Source organism: Octodon degus, unplaced genomic scaffold (genome assembly GCF_000260255.1).
Source record: "Octodon degus isolate 3935 unplaced genomic scaffold, OctDeg1.0 scaffold00034, whole genome shotgun sequence".
Classification (NCBI taxonomy): Eukaryota; Metazoa; Chordata; class Mammalia; order Rodentia; family Octodontidae; genus Octodon; species Octodon degus.
Genome location: NW_004524610.1, coordinates 994,582 through 1,013,069, shown reverse-complemented (window position 1 = coordinate 1,013,069; position 18,488 = coordinate 994,582). Strand labels below are relative to the sequence as shown.

General features: G+C 45.8%; 1 protein-coding gene across 1 annotated transcript in view; it reads left to right on the top strand.

Moving 5' to 3' along the window:
* The window catches only part of Gopc (golgi associated PDZ and coiled-coil motif containing), a 31,085-nt gene extending 12,819 nt beyond the window's left edge, over positions 1-18,266 (top strand). Inside the window, exons 2-9 of the mRNA XM_004630288.3 lie at positions 5,115-5,279; positions 7,135-7,158; positions 9,238-9,413; positions 10,334-10,499; positions 12,560-12,655; positions 13,923-14,087; positions 16,339-16,519; positions 17,489-18,266. Of these exons, the coding sequence (XP_004630345.2) occupies positions 5,115-5,279; positions 7,135-7,158; positions 9,238-9,413; positions 10,334-10,499; positions 12,560-12,655; positions 13,923-14,087; positions 16,339-16,519; positions 17,489-17,619 (1,104 nt within the window). The 3' untranslated portion in view covers positions 17,620-18,266. The remainder of the gene's footprint in view (positions 1-5,114; positions 5,280-7,134; positions 7,159-9,237; positions 9,414-10,333; positions 10,500-12,559; positions 12,656-13,922; positions 14,088-16,338; positions 16,520-17,488) is intronic.
* The last annotated feature ends 222 nt before the right edge of the window (positions 18,267-18,488 follow it).

The window sequence follows — 18,488 nt, the reverse complement described above, 5'->3', positions numbered from 1 at the left end:
TGATTTGTGTCTAGTTGTCCCCAGAAGGCCTCGTGTGAGTTTTGGGGCTGATGCTGAGCAGCCAGTGGCTTGAGGGGTGGGGCGAGAGGACCAGGGCGTGGCCCAGGGGCGGGGCGAGAGGACCAGGGTGGGGCCAGAGAGGCTGTTAAACTGGCTAGCCTGTGCTTTCACAGAGATGTGGAGAGGGTCATCCTGGACATGGCAGCACCCCAGCCTCTCCTCCAGTGTCTTGAAACCTCCAGTAACTGTGAACTAAGTAAACCTTTCCTTGTAACAGACACCCAAGCACCTTTCATGGTTAGGTCTTTTGTGTCCTAGCCGTGTAATCCTGTTCAAAGCCTGAAACTTCCAGTTTCCTTAATTGGTAAAAAGCATTGCGTGTGTTAAGAGTCAGACTTAATGTGTGGCGCTGCCTGCCTGCCATATGCTGGGTCCAAGTGCTGTTTGCCCCTGACCAGCTAGATAGTGCTTGCCCCCTCAGTGGGCCTTGGTCTTGTTTTCTAAATAGTACTTGTAATGTTCTGTCGTCCTTTTCATTCTCAAATTTTTATGACATTAGAAGGATTTCTATTAAATACATAGAAATTTCTTTTTTAAAACACATTTCTAATCTTGACATAAAATTATCAGTAATTTTCCTTAGCAAAAATGCTTATGTCTTAAGAAAATTAACTTAAATATTAAATTTAGAGTAAATTTGAAATAAACCAAAAAATTTGTACTTAAGCTTTGGGGTATGTATTTTTTTTAAAAGAATTGTTTGCCTTTTGAGTTGAAGCACTTCAGGAGCCAGCACTTCATTTAATCAGGAGTTCAAGTCGTGGGTCACTTTCAAAAGACCTTTGTGTGACTGACTTTCCCACTTTTTAGAATTAATTGTGTGATTGACATTTTGCTTTTGTTGATACTTTCCAATTAAAATATTTAAATATGAAAAAAAAAAGATCGTTTTGCATTTTGGTCTACCCATGGAATACCAGGCCAGCCTCCTTTTCATTTTGGGATGGGATCTCACTCTAACTTAGGCTGGCCTTGGACTCCTGTGAAACCCAGGCCTGCCTCACAGCAGTCCTCCTTCCTGAGACTCCCAGGGTGGGCGTGAGAGGCTGCACCACCACAGCTGGCTCCGCCTCTTTAACTCCAGCAGGTTTTGTTCACTTGTGCATAACTGGTGCTGTTTGTGGTTGAAGGGAAAACAGGGCAACTAGACAGTATGTCCTTTTTTTTTAATTTTTTTTGCAGAACCGGAGATTGAACTCAGGCCCTTGTGCTTGCCAGGGAAGCACTTATTCCAGTGAGTTATCTTCCTAGTCCCAGTATGTGCTTTTGATAAGACACGGTGTACTTGTGTCCTTTCAGGAAGGGTATGTGAATCTAGCAAAAATACTTAGATTTAACATGCATTTTATGGGAAAAATAAGGAGTAAAGGAACATGTAGACAGTAATACAGTGAAACAAGATAAATGTAGAATGCTAGTCAATGCAACAGACATAGAGGCAAGAATTGGTACAGTCTAAGTGGCTGGTTGTGTCTCTCTGGATGTGTCAGCTTTAGTGTAAGCTGCATCTTGTTCAGAGTGTATGTGCAGTGTGATGCAGATATCTGTTTTCTCTTCATAAGGCTTTCGTGCTAGAGGCCACGCTACCCTAGGTCACTTTGTTGTGTTGCTGAGCAGGACTTCCTAGGCCAGGCTTCCTCCTACCTTTAGAGCGTTCTCCAGGATGAGCCACACACCGTTCGGGCGAGGTGACCCTTTGCCTAAGTTTTTCTTCAGTGGTAATGTGTTAGAGGAATTCCACCTGTGAGACATTCTTACCACATGGGGAAGCTTTTCCAGGAAGAGACTCATGGACATATTGCACATCCTGCTCCTCAGGTCTGGGATGCAGCTCTGCCTGCGCACAGCCCTGGGTGTGTGTGTGAGTCCCAGTGCTGCAAAGACGAGCAGAATTGGGTCAGTTCTTTACCTTTGCGGGAGACAGTGAAGGTCGAGTTCCACCTTTTATAGTATCTTGTGTCTGTCTGTCCCATGAAGTGATTGACTTCCTAGTATCTGTTTTCTTAGCACCTTGGGTCTTAGTGGAACACATTACTGCTTGGGCATTAGAGCAGAGGATTTTTTTTTTTTTTTGCGAAACCAGGGATTGAAACCAGACCTTTGCGCTTGCCAGGGAAGCACTTATTCTCCTGAGCCGTCTCCCTGGCCCCTGCTTGGGCATTAGAATAAAGGGGTTTCCTGGCATCGTCCAAGGCCGTGGTCATCCCCAGCCTGGTGTGACTGCTAGGTGTCACTGGAATCTTTCTGGTCCTGTCCAGATGAGCTGCAGAGTGGACTTGGAGGTCAAGAACTGTTGTTGATTGTGTCCAAAAGTGTGGAGTCATGAGATATACTGTAGGTATCTATTTTGCATGTTTTTGCTGTACTGTTTTAAATGGGGCTACAGGAACATTGCAAATCATGTAGGTAGCTGGTATCAAATTCTGTTGCCTGGCTTTCCTGTTATGTGGACATGGACTTTAAAGGTTCTGAGGAGGGTCGTGAGGAGGCAGTTTGATTAACCTTTAAAAATATCAAGTATAGGGCTGGCCGAGTAGCTCAGCGGACTAAAGCGCCCGCTTAGGCAGATACAGCAGCCGGGATCGATCCTGGTGCGCCATGCCGGCCCCGCCCCGCTCCTGAGGTGAGCTGAGACAGTGATTGGGATGGGACGTGGAGGCACACACCTGTAATCCCAGCTTTTTGGGAGACTGAATACAGGCAGATCACTAGGAGTCCCATCTATGTAGTGAGACCCTGAGACCCTTACTAAAAAATAGAGAAAAAAAAATTATCGAGTATAAAGAATAACAATACAAACAAACACAAACAAGTTGTGAAAGGTTGATAGTGGGACAAGATGCAGAGGTGCTCTCACAAGCTAGAAATGGGAGGTTAGAGCAGCAGTACCCTCCCGGCCGGGTAGGAGGCGTGGCTGTGTGCCACGGACTGGAGGGGCCAGAGACAGGCGCCACCAGATGTGTAGGCGAGCAAGATGGTGGCAGAACTGCCTCTAGCTCGGACCTGAATAGAAACGTGGTGGTGTTGGTCACACTGAGGGGCTTTGAGAAGACTGAAAATGACTAGGGTAGATGGGAGGTTTGAGAAGTCCCTCACAAAAGCTGTTTTTGAGAAAAGTGTTGTAGGAACACTGGTAAGTAGAATCTCAATTCATCCAGGCAAAAGTAAGTTTGAAGGGACGAGAACATTTCCATCAAGATAGGATCCGTTCTGTAGGTGGTAAACTGCAGAACGAGGGGGCTGGCCACACAGAGCCAGGGTTTGTAGAAATGCCAGGCCACCTTAGGCCAGAGGAGGGCATCCACCAGCTCTGTCAGGGTGGACCATGGTAGCAGAGCGTTGGTCAGGTGCTGGACGAGGAGATGGTAGTGCGTACGCAGAGCGGCGAGCTGTCAGCCAGAGGAAGCAGCAAAGCAGCGATGGGTCGCGTGGTGAGCCCGGAAGCCTGCTGAGTGAAAGAAGACAGGCCTGCGGCAACTCCCACCCTCCCGTGGGTGCGGGAAAAGCCCTTTTGTCAAACACAAATAACGGAAAAGGAGTTCATTTGAACCCTATAAAAAGGTGCTATAGCCAAAAAAAGAAAAACCCTGACAAAACCTGGTAGAGGCTTGTCATAGAAAGATGACCAGTTACAAAGTTGAAAATTATAAACATATAAAAGCACTGCAGAATAGAAATTAAGCTTGGTGGAAGCTAAGAGAAGATTGTAAATAGGAAAAATGTGACTAATACTAGTATAATTGGAGTCCTTGAGAGAACATGAAGCAGAATGCTTAAGACTACTGTCACTACATCGTCACTGGTGGGAAAGTAGAATGGCTCAGCCACTGTGGAAAACAGTTGACCGTTTTTTATTAACACGTTGGGCACTGAATTGCTGAACAGCCTAGCAGTGTAATCCCAGGTGTACATAAGGGAATTGGAAACAAGTGCATGTCTGTATCTTCAGAGCAGGTTGCTGGTAAGAGTCCTGTCTGGCACTGGCTGGGCCAGGGTCACTAATGTTTGTTGGGTGAGGAGGCCGCGAGGTACACACAGTGGGGTGACGAAGTGATGCCGTGACAGGCGTTATCACATGGGTGAACCTTGCAACCTTCTAAGTGAAAGAAGCCAGGCACAAAAGATGATGACAATGCTTGCATCTATGTGACGTATCTGGACTTCGTAAATCAGTGGAGGCCAAGTGCAGATTGACCAGAAGCCCAAGAGAAAGAGAGGAAAATGGGGAGCACCTGCTTACAGGCAAAGGCGGGTTTCTTTTGGGTGGTGGATGATGTCAGTGTGTTAAATGCTGGTGAATTACATTGAGATGGTTCAGTGGTGTGAATTTCACTTTAAAAATAACCAACTCTACGAAAATGAACTGTAAACACAACACCCAGAAAGAACTCAAGATTGAATCTGCAGTGGCCCTAGAATGATTAACCCAAAGATATGTTTTAGTAAAACCCTAGCTCTAGAAATGTAGCAAAAAGACCTTTGGAAGTCCAGGCAAAGACCAAGGAAGGCACCTGTAGGAGGGAAAAACGTTAGGACGGGGTTTCCCGGTGGCAGTGTCTGGCGTCAGGCATGGTGATGGTGTACTCGGTGGTGCAGCGCAAGCCCGAGGCCTGGCGTCTAGCCAGAGTAAGCTTAAGGACTAAGGGTGCAGGGCAGGTCTCGGGCAGCAGCCTGGGGGAGCTGCCTGGGCACATGGGGTGCCTCTGCCTGCCCCTCGTGTGGGCACTGTGGGTGGCCACTCTTGATACATACTGTGCAGGTCGATGGACCGAGTCAGACACGTATGCTCACCTAGGTTTTGAAGGTAAAGTTGAAACTTCTTAAAGTGGAAGTAGAATTTGTCTTAAAAAAATACTGTTAATTGTAGAATTTTTCTGCCAGCTAAGATATTTTACTTGTACTATTTATTTCCCGTCAGTTTAGAAGAATGTTTTCTTCAATGACTAATCTAGTATCCGTAGATTTGTGTCAAAGACTGCCATTCTTGATTGCTGGTTTTTTAAAGCAAAGTAAAGAAAATTCAGCGAACTGAATGTTTTCACTTGTTCTCTAAGGCACAGTTAGTGGACCTGAGATCTGAATTGACAGAGACACAGGCAGAGAAAGCCGTGCTGGAGAAAGAGGTCCACGACCAGCTCTTACAGCTGCACTCCATCCAGCTGCAGCTTCACGCGAAAACCGGCCCCAGTGTTGACTCTGGCACAATTAAGGCGAAGTTGGTGAGTAGTTGAAAGAGGGATGTGTGTTTTGTGTCTAAAGGGTGAGGCCATCCATGTATAAAAGTTCAGGTGTCCACTGGGAAATGGAGGTGTGGGAAGTGCAGAGTTTACGTCACCACGATCGTCTGCAGCTTCATCTCCAGGAGATAGTGTTGTCAGGAGCCAGCAGATAGAATGTCTTCCTCAGTTAAAGACCTGCCTATAAATAGTTTAAGAGGTCCTTATAATTGACATATGAACAGTCTGTATCAGCCCTCACTCAGGTGCATAAAACAAATTGGGGTTACTCTGTGGTTATTTTGGTAACAGGGCCTCCCTCCTGCTAGCCAGATGCTCCACCATTGGCTTTGCTGCGGGGATAGTCCAAGCCGCTCTGTCTGCCTCAGCCTCCTGAGAGCAGCTTGACTTGCAGGCCTGTGTGGCAGTCTCATTCTGGGGTAGCAGTTACTCTTCTCGTACTGGAGCGCTGAGGCAGGCAGCGCAAGTCTGATATGCCAGTCCGTAGGCATGGAGGCGCAAGTCCCTCCGTTGTAAAGTGCTGCCATCTTCGCTCCTGTCCGCGGTTCGGGATCTCTTCCCGTCTGCCTTCTAGGCAGGAAGCATGGGAGTCTGAGGGAAGGACAGGCCTGTGTCTCAGCAGGTTTACTTTCTCCAGAAAGCTTTTTGCAGTGTTCCCCTCAGTGATTTCTGCCAGTATCTTGTTGGCTGTGCCTCACATGTTCAGCCGCAGTAAGATAAGAGCGGTATGACAAGAAAGGTGGAGAGAACAGTTGGGTGCCATCCAGGAATGTTCTTTTTTTTTTTTTTCTGTGGCCAGCTTAGCCTGCCCTGGTATGTGGTGCCAGGGATCGAACCACAGACCCTGCACTTGCCTAAGCTTGACTAAACAGGCACTTTAGAGCTGAGCTATCTCACTGGCTTCCAATAATGTTCTTTTATACTGTGTTTCCTATTGAACACTTGGTTATGCCTGCATGTTGGTGTTTATGAGTTTATCGTGATTAACCAGCAGCCTCTTAATTAACATTGGCTGCTTAAATAGAAAGGGTGTTAGCCTCATTTCCTCCACCCTCTTATACACCCAGCACACCTTGTGCAAGGCACCTTGCTAGTCATGTGGAGGCAGCAGTGACCGAGACAGGCGAAGCTCAGGAGAGGCGCACCCTGGAGGAGTGTGTGACAAGAGGCACGGTCCATCTTACCTACCTTCACTTAGTTTTGTTTGGTTTCTAAAACTGATATGGTGGAGTTTTTTAAAACAAATACTACATTCTTTCAAAGTGCTTTTAAATCCTAAAATTGTATAAATCTAAATTAGTAGAGTTTTAGGGGCTGGGGAGATGGCTCAGTGGAATAAGCGCTTCCCTGGCAAGTGCAAGGGCCTGAGTTCAATCCCTGGTTTGGCCAAAAATTAAATAAATAAATAAATAAATAAATAATTAGAGTTTTATTTAATGGAAATAAAAAATCAGATCATAATTGCCTCTTTCAAATATTTGATCTTAACAGTGAGAAGCATCTACAATTTCATTAGAAAAAAATTATAAGGGGCCAGGGAGATAGTGCAAGAGCCTGAGTTCTATCCTTGGTTCTGAAAAAGAAAAGAAATAAACTTACCACTAGACTTGAAACACTTCAGTACTATAGGGTACTGAACCAGTTGTGTTGACTAATTTTATTAAAACATGTTAATCTAATAGTTATTGTTTGTAGATTTACAAATGTATTTATTCTAATGAACTTTACCCAAATGATATCTAACATGTAGATGTTTTCTTTATATTGACTGTACCACTAAAGGAACTCATTCTTTGGATGGTTTTCTAATTATAAAACTTTTTTCTTGCACCTTAAGTCTGTCCCCTCTATGGAGGAACTGGTAAGTACATAAGTTCTGTCTGCTTTAATATGTTGTGCTGAAGTGTTCTTTGTGTTTATTTGCATATCACACGTTGTCATTCTTGTGTATTTCAAAATGTTAATGATGGCAGTTCAGATGCCTGAAAAGTGCAGTGGGTGATCGTTGTATTTTTCTTGCTGCATGGGGTTAAAGGTCTGTCTGTCCCTTCCTTCCTTCCTTCCTTCCTTCCTTCCTTCCTTCCTTCCTTCCTCTTTTTGTCTGTCTGTCTGTCTGTCTGTCTGTCTGTCTGTCTCTCTCTCTCTCTCTCTCTTTGTGATTTATGGCCTTACTGTAGTTGCACAGCTGTCCATTTTTGATAACTTGTGAGCTTTGCAGCTTGCTCCCAGCCTCTCCTCCAGAAGACTGCGGGGTTTGCCTGCAGGAGCGCATGGGTGCAAGTGAAGCAGCCTGCACTCACTCCCTTCTGGTGTTTTGAATTTGTTCCCTGGAAAAGAATATGCATGTTGGCTTCTTCTTGCATTGCATGTGTTAGAACTTCATCAGTCTCGAGAATAATTGGGTGGCCATTAAAGCAACTGGGTCTTAAGAATTCTGTACCAGAAATTGTTTTAGAAATAACAATATAGGGTCAGGGAGATGGCTCAGTAGAAAGGGCCTGCGTTCAATCCAGTTCCGCCAAAAAAAAAAAAAGAAAAGAAAAAAAAACATATATATATATAAATTCTCAATTCAGTGCCATTACCCCAACCTAATCAGGTTTCAGTTTATGACTTCATTTTCTTAATGATACGTACTTTGCATATCCAAATATAAACTAGCGCTGGGGATGTGACTTGGATAAAGTTCAGGCTGCCTCTGAACTCTCTACGTAGTGCAGCCCGGCCTAGAACTCATAAGACCCTCCTGTCACTGCCTCAGCCTCCTGGTTGCTGCAGCTACAGGCATGTACCACCATCCCTGGTTTAGTAGTTTTCAAATCTTTTAATAATCTAGAAACTGTTTACAGGTTGTAGTTTTCTTTGTAGAAGGTAAAAACCCTAGTAGGGCTGGGAAAATAGCTCAGTGGCATAAGCTACTCCCTGGCAAGCACAAGGTCCTGAGCTCAACTGTTTGTCACATGCAAAACAAGTGTTTTAATCAGAGAAACTAACATATACACCATTTAGTAGTTTCTATTAGGGTTTTCTGTTGTTTTGGTTTTTTTTGATACAGGAGCAGCTAAAACCACACTCTTGCAGGACTTGGGGATTCTGTAAGCACTCGAATTGGGAAAGGCAGCTGTGCTCAGGAGGGCAAGCTTGAAGTCTTGGGGACCACATGTGACTCTTGGGCACTTCTCCCGGCCATACGCTTGGTGCATGTACTGGCCTTGAGCTAGTCTGCTGTTGAGCTAGTCTGCTGTTGGGCAGGCTCTTCCTGCTTGCGCTTGAGTTGGGGCTGCTCATTCATTTTGTGCTTGAATCCTGAAGGCTTTTCCCTTTGTACCCTTAACCTTCAGTTTACAGGGATGTACAGGTTGTGCTTTGTATCTGGCAGTAAATTGAATGTTCTTTCTCACCTGTGAGTTTGTCATTAAGACTTGGCCTTGGGATGACACTGCAAGAGTCGTGTAGATGGCCCATCTGAGCGGTGCAGCGTAGGTGCATGCCTCTGTGAGAGAGAACAGTTGAGCACTCACCAAGAGCCAGAGCACGGCCAGGGCTTTCCTTAGAAAGCAGTCTGCACTCACTGTACCGTGTGGGCAGAGACGAGCTGCACACCGAGTTCAGTTTCTAATGTTTTCATGCGCGTGTTTTGAGCAGGTTCCCGAATTATGTGTAGAAAGTAAGCAGCAGACTCAGTCATCTCCTGTGCTTGAAGGTGAACCACTTCTCTCACTGTCATCCGTGTCAGGGTGCCTCGTGGCCTGTGCTTAGCTAGTGCTCCTGAGATAGCACGGTGCCAATTTAAAGACCTGTATTGCATTTTTTAGAAATGAAGTGTCGTTTTATTGTATGCTTTCATTGCGGGAATTATAGACTTTTAAGGAGCATGCTTTACTGTTAAAACTTATAAAGAAATGTACATTAAGTTGTAGTTTTTAAAAAATTACAATAGGAAAGAGAGCTTGAAGCAAACAAAAAAGAGAAAGTGAAAGAAGCCCAACTTGAAGCTGAAGTGAAACTGTTGCGAAAAGAGAACGAGGCCCTGCGCAGACACATCGCTGTTCTGCAGGCTGAGGTGTACGGGGCCAGGCTGGCGGCCAAGTACCTGGACAAAGAGCTGGCTGGGAGGTGCGTGGCAGCAGGCGTGCCGTGTGCTCGGTGACAGATGGCTTGTGAGGTCGAGTGCTTTGTGAATGAAACATCCAGGTTGACTCTCAAAATGGATTGTGCGGTGCGTTGCAGCTTACTTCTCTTAGATCAGTATCGACAGCCTTACGTTGGCCCACACGAGGTAAGTGCGGGTCCACTGGCGCACAGCCCGCCCCAGAGCCCCGCAGCCGCTCCCGCCTCTGCGCGGGGTGGGCAGGGTCGCGGCCCGCAGAGCTGCGGGGACTTCTCTGGTCACCTGGAAGCTGAGCGTCCCTGCTTCCCAAAAGTAGGGAGGTTAAGTGTATAGCTGACTTTTATAATAAAAACGTGAGTTCTGTGGCAGTCACTTTGCTACGTGTTCACAAACTGATGTTTCTTAGTACTGAATCTTTTTATGATGTTACTCTGAGAACTGATGTGAAGCAGTTATCATCTTGAGATAAAAATTAAAATTGTATCATGAGATAATTTTTTGTTATGAAAATTTAGTTTTATGAAAAGCAACTCAGTGGAAGAGAGACTTTTGTTCAGTCAGTGTCATCTAAAAGCTAATGCATAATAATGTATCTGAATTCAGTTCTAAGTTCCCTTGTACGCAAGACAGAAAACACATGTTAATTGGTGCTGATCTCATAAATTGTTTTTTAAAGTATATAAAGTAAATACAGTATGTGACTAAGAGTTGTCATTTTTTTCCCCAATTTTTTTTTATTTTCCCTTGATTCCTGTCCTTATTAGAGTTTTCATATTTTCATTAATCTGAGAAACATGTAGAGGCTCTTGAATATTTTTATTACTAATGGAGATTTATGTAAAAGATTCTTACATTTAGTAGTTCTTTTGAGTTCTGTAGTTAAGTATAAGGAAAAAACTAACTGAACTCATTTTTCAACATGAAGGGTCCAGCAAATACAGTTACTAGGAAGAGACATGAAGGGCCCCGCTCATGATAAGCTGTGGAACCAGCTGGAAGCTGAAATCCATTTGCACCGGCATAAGACTGTCATCAGAGCCTGCAGGGGACGGAATGACCTGAAGCGACCCATGCAGGCACCACCGGGCCACGTATGTGTTTTGCTGCCGCTTTCTGCCGTGTCTTCACTTCAGTCCCCAGCCCTCTGTGCTGTCTGTTCTTCTAGCATTGTTTGAAACCTTTATTTAGAGTGAACATGGGATTCAACTTACTGAAAATGGACACAGTTTATTTAGCACTTGGTAAACCCAGATGAGTTTGGACGGTCTACACAGACTTACAGTGTCTTGCAGGTGTTTCTGAGGACCCTGAGCCACCACGGTCAGGCACATCGCCAGTCATCTGGATCGGTGCCACCGTGCTCCTGGATCACAGCTGGGTTATTTACTTAGGTTTGTTTAGGGTTAGGTAAATGTGTAGCCATTTTGATTGACAGAATATTTGAGGAAAGCTCTTTAAGGAAGTTTTTGGTAACCCAAGTCCCATTTCAGGCCCTGAGTAACATGTACCCATGCTTGGTCTGGGTTCGACTGGGACTTGAGAGGCCACCATGGGGCTGGAGCAGGTTCCGTGGTACCCTCCTTTGCTGTTCTTCACGACAGCAGGTGCTTGAGGAACCAGGCCTTGCTGTGTGAGGGTGTGTCGAGCCTTGGCCTCGTGGCTCACGAGTCTTTAGTGTTGCCTCTGTGGAAGATGCTGTAAGAAAAACTGAGATGTGCTTGGAGTTGTTGGAAGGAGAGTGAGAAGTACAGCACCAGACACCATTGGCTCCTGTAAGGCATCAGCGACCTGTTCACATCTAGGTCCAGAAGATCGGGAAATAGGAGAAGAGCAGAGGACAGCTTAGTTGGTGGCATACCTGAGCGATGGACGTTGCTAAGCAAGAGACTGAGAGTCTAGATGGTGAGCAGACAACAGAAGTCATTTTATACAAGGCAGTGTTGACTTTCCTGGTAATCGTGGCGCTGCTTTAGGTGAAGTGGTGTCATGGTGTACCCAGTCAGAGAGTCTGTGGTGATGCGCAGAGAAGGTGATGGGGCTGGGTGCGCTTTCGGAGGGTTTTGAGAGAACCGGGACCTGGGGACTGAGTGCTTCAGGCTTTCGCTGCTGCTGGTTACGCGGCTGAGTGAGGAAGACATGTCTAGAGTTCCGTGTTGGCCAGCTGAGCGGGATTTGACTTCCACTGATCAGGAATAGAGAACGAGGAAGCTGAGAAGGGAAAGAAGAGAGCAGATTTTGACCTGGCTGCCTGGCTGCCAGTGCGACCACACGCTCTCCATCCAGGTGGGTGTGTGGCCAGGATTCGGGGGGAAGTCTTGAGCTCAGGTATGAAGGAAAACATTCCTTTCTTACAACCGAGACCGCAGAGTTGACTCAGTCGTCAGGGCGGGGAGTACAGAGCAGAAAAAGGGGGAGCTGGGCAGAACCCAGATAGTGTGCCGGAGAAGACTGAGGTGGGACTGTGGGGATGCACAGGCCTCCAGAGAGGGCAGTGCATGGGAGCCAGGGAGGGGCAGCAGACAAGGGCCTGCCTCCTGCGGCTCCCTGTGAGACATCGTAATATTGGTTACCAGTGACCACGGGCAAAAAGCCCCAGCGGCGCAGATGAGGTGCCAAACCTTAATGACAGCGTAAATGCAGCCCCTTTGCTGGGGGTCAGGAAGAGGGTGGAGAAGGACTGTGGAGGATGGGAGGGTCCATGCCTGAGGGTTTAGCTCATGAACACTGGAAGATGTTTTGTGCTTGCCTGTGACTAGGAAAGGATCTGGGAGGGGGGTACGGGGAGGGGGGAGGCTGGAGAGCCAGAGTCATTGACGGAACCAAGGCTTTTAGGGAGCAGTGCCAGAGCTGGGGAGTAGACGTGACCACACTTGAAATCTGTTTTCTTGCCTACAGACCACTTAAAACTGATATAAGCCTTTTAGGATACTGTCAGGTGAAGATAGGTAGTTACACACAAAAACTCCTAGAAGATACTTGTGATTAATTCCTGGTGATAATTTCATTTTGCACTGTATGTTTTAATCTCTTAATACTGTACTCTTTCCATACCAAGAGTGTAATCGATTTCTAAGAGCAAGTAATATAGAACAAGAATACTCTTGTTTGGTATATGATTTAACTAATACTAATTTTTTTTCCCTTCAATAAGGATCAAGATTCTTTAAAGAAAAGCCAAGGAGTTGGTCCCATTAGAAAAGTTCTTCTCCTTAAGGAAGACCATGAAGGCCTTGGCATTTCAATTACAGTAAGAAGCAGCGCTGCATTTTCCTCTGTATAGCTGTCTGATACAGTCCTGCTCCTTTGGAGCCCTAGTGTGGGGAACAGTGTTCTCGATGCATGTTCTAATATGTCAGTTATCCAGCAGCTGGGTGCCGACAATTTTGAATCTGCCTGACCGCTGTTAAATGTTCCTATGTAGTATCAGCGTTTTTATTGTGACCCAAGTCATGGTATTGTATCAGACACTGCGATGCTTATGGAAACCTTTGGGACCCATAAGGGCTGTTACCTTCCGTGGTTAATGTTCTAGATGGTATGGGATTTTTTCCTCAAAGGGTATATGTTACGTTTCTCTTGTTTCATATTTAACTGTCAGCTCTCATTCTCTCTGGGTCTACACATTACATTTTCTTTTATTAATTTAGTGCCTTTTCACATAGTCTTCCCAGGGGTGGGGGGATGACTCAGTGGAATAAGCACTTCCCTGGCAAGCGCAAGAGCCTGAGTTCAATCCCCGGTTCCACAAAAACACCAAAACAGTCTTCCTAAGCACCATTCTTGAGAGCATCCTGCTATGTAGTGGCCATTTTTCAGTCTCGTTAATATCACATGTTGGCATTTACAAAATTCATCTTAAAATCTTACCTTTTGGTACCTTGATAAACGCTCTTACTATACATAGCAGGAATTTTTTTTTTTTTTTTTTCTTATTTAGAACAGGGTGTACAGGGTCTCACTGAGTAGATTGGACTCATAGTGATCCTCCTGTTTATAGCCTCCCAAGTGCTGGGATTACAGGCGCACACCACCAAACCCAGTCTCAATCGCTGGCTCAGTGCACCCTGGGGGCAGAGGTGGGGCTGGGGCTGGCACGGCAGGCCAGGGGGTCGAACTCCTGGCCCCTGTGTCTGCCTAAGCAGGCGCTTTAATCCACTGAACTATTTTGCTGGCCCCATAGCAATTGAGATTTGATAATACAGTGCTTTGTAGTCTTAATCTATAAGTATTTTTATTCATGTTTAAGAGTTAGGACTATTGAGTTTTTTTACTTTGGACATCTGCTGTTTTGACTCTGGAATGTATTTGAAAAAACCATGTACTACTATTCCTTTACCATGGAAATAATTCTCTGATACTCATCAAATTTATTTACGTGATCTGTGTAGCAAATACAATGTTAACCAGCATTTACAGGGACAGTATAAATGTTTAATGAAAGTATTTTACGTCTGGAACAATCTGTGACCGTGCTGATGGTGCGTAAAGTGACTTACTGCCTTCTGTGCTGTTAGGGCGGGAAAGAGCATGGTGTTCCTATCCTCATCTCCGAGATTCACCCTGGGCAGCCCGCTGACAGGTGTGGAGGCCTGCATGTGGGGGACGCCATTCTGGCCGTCAACGGAGTTAACCTAAGGGACACAAAGCACAAAGAAGCTGTCACCATCCTTTCCCAGCAGGTAAGGTCCCTGTATGTCACTGTGAATAGTTTCTGCATTCCAGTGAAGTTCCTTAAGTAGTGAAGTGTTTACAGGTAGACAATTGTTTCCTTTGATTTGGAAGCTTCACGACAGGGTCAGACTTCACTGAGGACCGTTTCGTGTGGTGCTTCATGTGAGCACCTACTTGAGTAAGTCATTTAGGTTCGCTGTGCCGCAGTCTGCTGGCCTGCATGGGGCGGAGGTGGGAGGAGTGCGCTGGTGCCCAGAACGGAGCGTGGTGCCCGGAGAGCCACATCGTTAGTAGTGGACACCACAGATGCAGTGGCACGTAAGCAAGACAGAGCCAGAGTGGGTAGATTTTATTCATAGAACATGAAACTGAAAGGATCCTTAGAAATCATCTAGCCTAACTTTCTTTCAAATATGAGTAAACTCAGGTTGCTAAGAGATTAAGGATTTAGTCAAGGTTGCAGAGCAGCTAAGGCTTAGAATGAGATTTCATATCCAAGAGTTACCCAGGATGTTTAACGTGTATTTCTTAGTTACTTTTCTCATCGCTGAGACCAAATATCCAACAGCTGGAGGAGAAAAGGTTCATAGAGGTTTCACTTCATAGGTGGCTAGCGGGAGTGGGGCAGGTGGCAGAGGGGCGTGGTGGAGCAGGCAGGCAGCAAGTGACAGACGGCCCGTTTACATTGTATCCAGGCTGCCTCCCTGTAGGGCGGGCAGCACACACACCCTGATGGGGTACCCTTAATTCCAACCAGAGCTGTGCCACTACTTAGTAGTCACACACCCTTCGTCCCAGCACCACGCACTGTAGGTCCTGCCATCTCTGACAAGCCCCACCTGTGACTGCACGAGGCTTTGGTGAGACATCAGACACAGCCATGTCATTTGTTCTTCATGCCTGGGAGAGTAAGCTTCAGAGAATGAGATGCTAGTACCTAGAGGCATTTCTGGGCTCTCCAGGGGAGCGCTGCAGTGTGGAATTGAGCCTCCGTGGGTGTGGAGTTACAGCACGTTGCTTCGGCTCCACATGCTGCATATATTCCTCTAGGGCAGCGGCATTTGAGCCATTGTGCTAAAGAGAAGTCTTGCTGGTGACTCCGCAGTGCAGGCCACTGTGGCTGCACACTGCCTTCTGCATATTCAGCTTGCAGTCTCAGTCTAACCACAGACAGATAAGCTCCAGAGTCACCAGAGACCATTGCACTATGACCGTGACTCCCCGGGTGGTGGTCGAGAGCCCAGCTGATGCCAGGGAAATGCTTACGGTTGGTCTTGTGTTCCCAGCGTAAGTGACCACAGTCTGGTAGCCCAGAGGGACTGACTGGAGCTAGGAATGGGCAGTCCTGCAGGAGGCCAGGGCACTTTTTACAAGCTGTCATGCATAACTTCACCAGCAGTTCAAGCTGGGAAGCAGGCACCAAGGAGACCCACCTGCCTAGTGGGGAGCAGGCAGAAATGGCATTTTGAACAAAGGCCATCATTGTCAGAGCTGCAGCCACCAGACCTGTATTCAGTGACAAGATGACATGTGAAGTTTTGAGGACAGCTAGAAATTGTTCTGATAAAATGATCTGTAATATCATACCTAAAATTGTTATTAAAGGGCACCAGTACACAAATTACAACTTAGTCTAGCATAGAGAAAGAGGGAGGATGAGGGGCCATGTTCTTTCATGTGTTTGTGACCAACATGTGTGTCTGAGGGATGTCCCACCCTCGCGGGTGCTCATGGGCTTTCTGGGTCCTGCCAGAGGCTGTCATGGGGTTATTCTGAGGACTGAGACATAGAACATTACACAGAATACTTGGATTAAAACTTGTCTGGTACTTGGTGAAAGAAAAGTTAGAGGATTGATTAAGAAACCAGTGTGTAGGGGTTTCTTCCATTAGGATGGGAGCGCTGTGTGATGCCCTTATAGGCAAACCAACTTAATAGCCAGCTTTCTAGGTGGATTTGCTGAATTGCTGCATACAGGCAGGATGACTTTGGGACTGAACACTTCTCCTACAACTCTGTGAATATACAGCGTCCTTTTAATTTTAGTGCTGTGACTGGCCGCACTCTGGCAGTACGGGGAAATGACGTTGAGAGCAGGTGGTGTGGACGCCCGTGTCTCCGGCCCTGGTGCCGGAGAGCCCAGCTTTCCTGTGGTCTGCAGAGCAGCAGACGTCTCCGCCGAGAGCCCGCCCCGAGGGTGCTGAGGATCGCTTTTGCTTTTGCTAACTGGCCCTCCTCTTTCCTGTGTTCGTCCCGTAGAGGGGAGAGATTGAATTTGAAGTGGTGTACGTGGCTCCCGAGGTGGACTCTGATGATGAAAACGTGGAGTATGAGGATGAGAGCGGCCATCGTTACCGCCTCTACCTGGATGAGCTAGAAGCTGGCGGCACCCCCGCTGCTAGCTGCAAAGACGCCAGTGGGGAGGTCAGAGTGTTCCCAGGTAGGAATCCCTGAAAATGGCTGTGCATCTGTTCGTTGTTCAGTGCACTTCCAAGAGGTGGGGCTTCAGGTGTCCTGCGGGAATGCTGTGTTGAGGCAGAGGAGACCAACAGGTGAACAGTTTTCTTCCTCTCCTCAAGGGTAGTGGCAGGTGTGGCTTTTCCTTGTCACCCACATGGAACTAAAAAATGCTAGTTGACTGAAATATATCCTTAAGGAAGTGCTAAGAACTTCTTTGCTTCTTCAGTGAAATGACATTAAACGATAAAAATGTAACAGGTGTCCATTTTATGAAATACTGGCTGTTGAGCGCATGCATTTTCCTGTTGTTTGGTGGGATGCACCTAGTTGAGTGACCATCAGAACTAGCTGTTCTCTGATAGAAGATAATTCTTACTTTGAAAGAATGGTATGAATTATGATTACTGAGACTGATAGCCATTTTCTTAAAAATGAACAAAGTTAGTTTGTCACTCCAGGAAGACAGCTCGTGGTGTTTACTGCCACTGATAAAATGTGAGCTCTCATAAGTACTCAGAAGTTTGTAAGTCATGCGTCAGGCACTCTGCACTTGACGGCCCCTGAGTGTCTCTGAGCCATCCTCTCATGAGACTGGTGGCAATGCTGATGAATGTGAATTCTCATAATTTTTTCCTTTATAGTAAAGCGAGATGTGGCAGCTTTTAGAATTGCTGCACACTCAGTGAATGAGTGATGTGTGACACCACAGAATTATTTGTGGGTGAAAGATACATTCAGATTTTGCACATGTATATATTTGACTAAATTTTACCATTATAAGTGAAAAAATTCCCTTGTTAGAAATTAGTATTGATTAATGTATTGTTTTGCTTTGTTTTTCTGCTGCCGATTAAAGTGGGCATTCCTTTAGGTTTTGCTCAGTAGAACTATAAAACAGCATATTTTTAGGCCAGAAATGACCTGCGCTTTTGCCCTTCCTGTCTTGCAGAGTATAAGAAGGCAGTCACTGATGCCCAGGAGAATGGAGACCTGGGAACTTCAAGTGAGACTCCGCTAGATGACACTGCTTCGAAATTCGATGACCTGCACAGTGGTCTGTATCATAAAAAGTCTTTCTGAGTGTCTGCATCTCCAGACAGGATTTCTCGTCAGGCTGTTTGGAACTGGGGGCACTAGAGAGGACGGTGACAAAGACCATCCCAGGAAAGAGAGGCTGTTTTGTTGCCTGGAGAAAGGCGGGTACCTCAGGGCTTCATGCAGACAGTTCTAAGTGCACAACCCCCTTCCCGTGGTACAACACGATTAGCGATTGCATGTAAGGCCGTTTTGGTTTACCTGAAGTTGTCAGCACCAAAGCATGTGTTTCCCAAAGGAATATTGTATTACTAGGCCCTTAAGTACCAAATGAAGCATTACTGTTTTGATTCTGTTGCTTATTTAGGAGTAGGACAGTGCCAACTGGAATTTTATTAAAAATAGCCATTAAATTCAAGAGAGTAAGGAGTTCACATTATATATTTCAAGATGTTAACTGTGGTGTTTCAAAGGACAGAATTGATTCAGTGAATTTAGTCTGTACAATGCTGGGAAAAATGTAGACTTAATTTTTTATTTAACTAAAAGAATGGTTTTAGGTTTTTAAAGCATTTATTGTGCATCCTGATACCTTTTGGATTTTAAAGGAAATGGAGACGAGTGTAAAATACCTGTTCTCAATTATGTTGATCTGTATGCATGGTACTGGAGCATTACATTATTAATGTTTAGTCTCGAGTTTTTACTTTTGGGGCCATACAGTGTTTTGTTTTGAGTTGTTCATGAAGTTTTATCTTGTGATGTTCCTGGAATGTGGAGATAATTACTTGTAGGGAAAGGCTCACTTTCGTCCTGTGTCATGAACGTACTGAGCTCACGCAGCAGCTTTCTCTAAGCACCTGGCTTGCCAGTCACCTCACAGCTGGAGGCTGAGGCGGGCAAGAGGGGGGAAG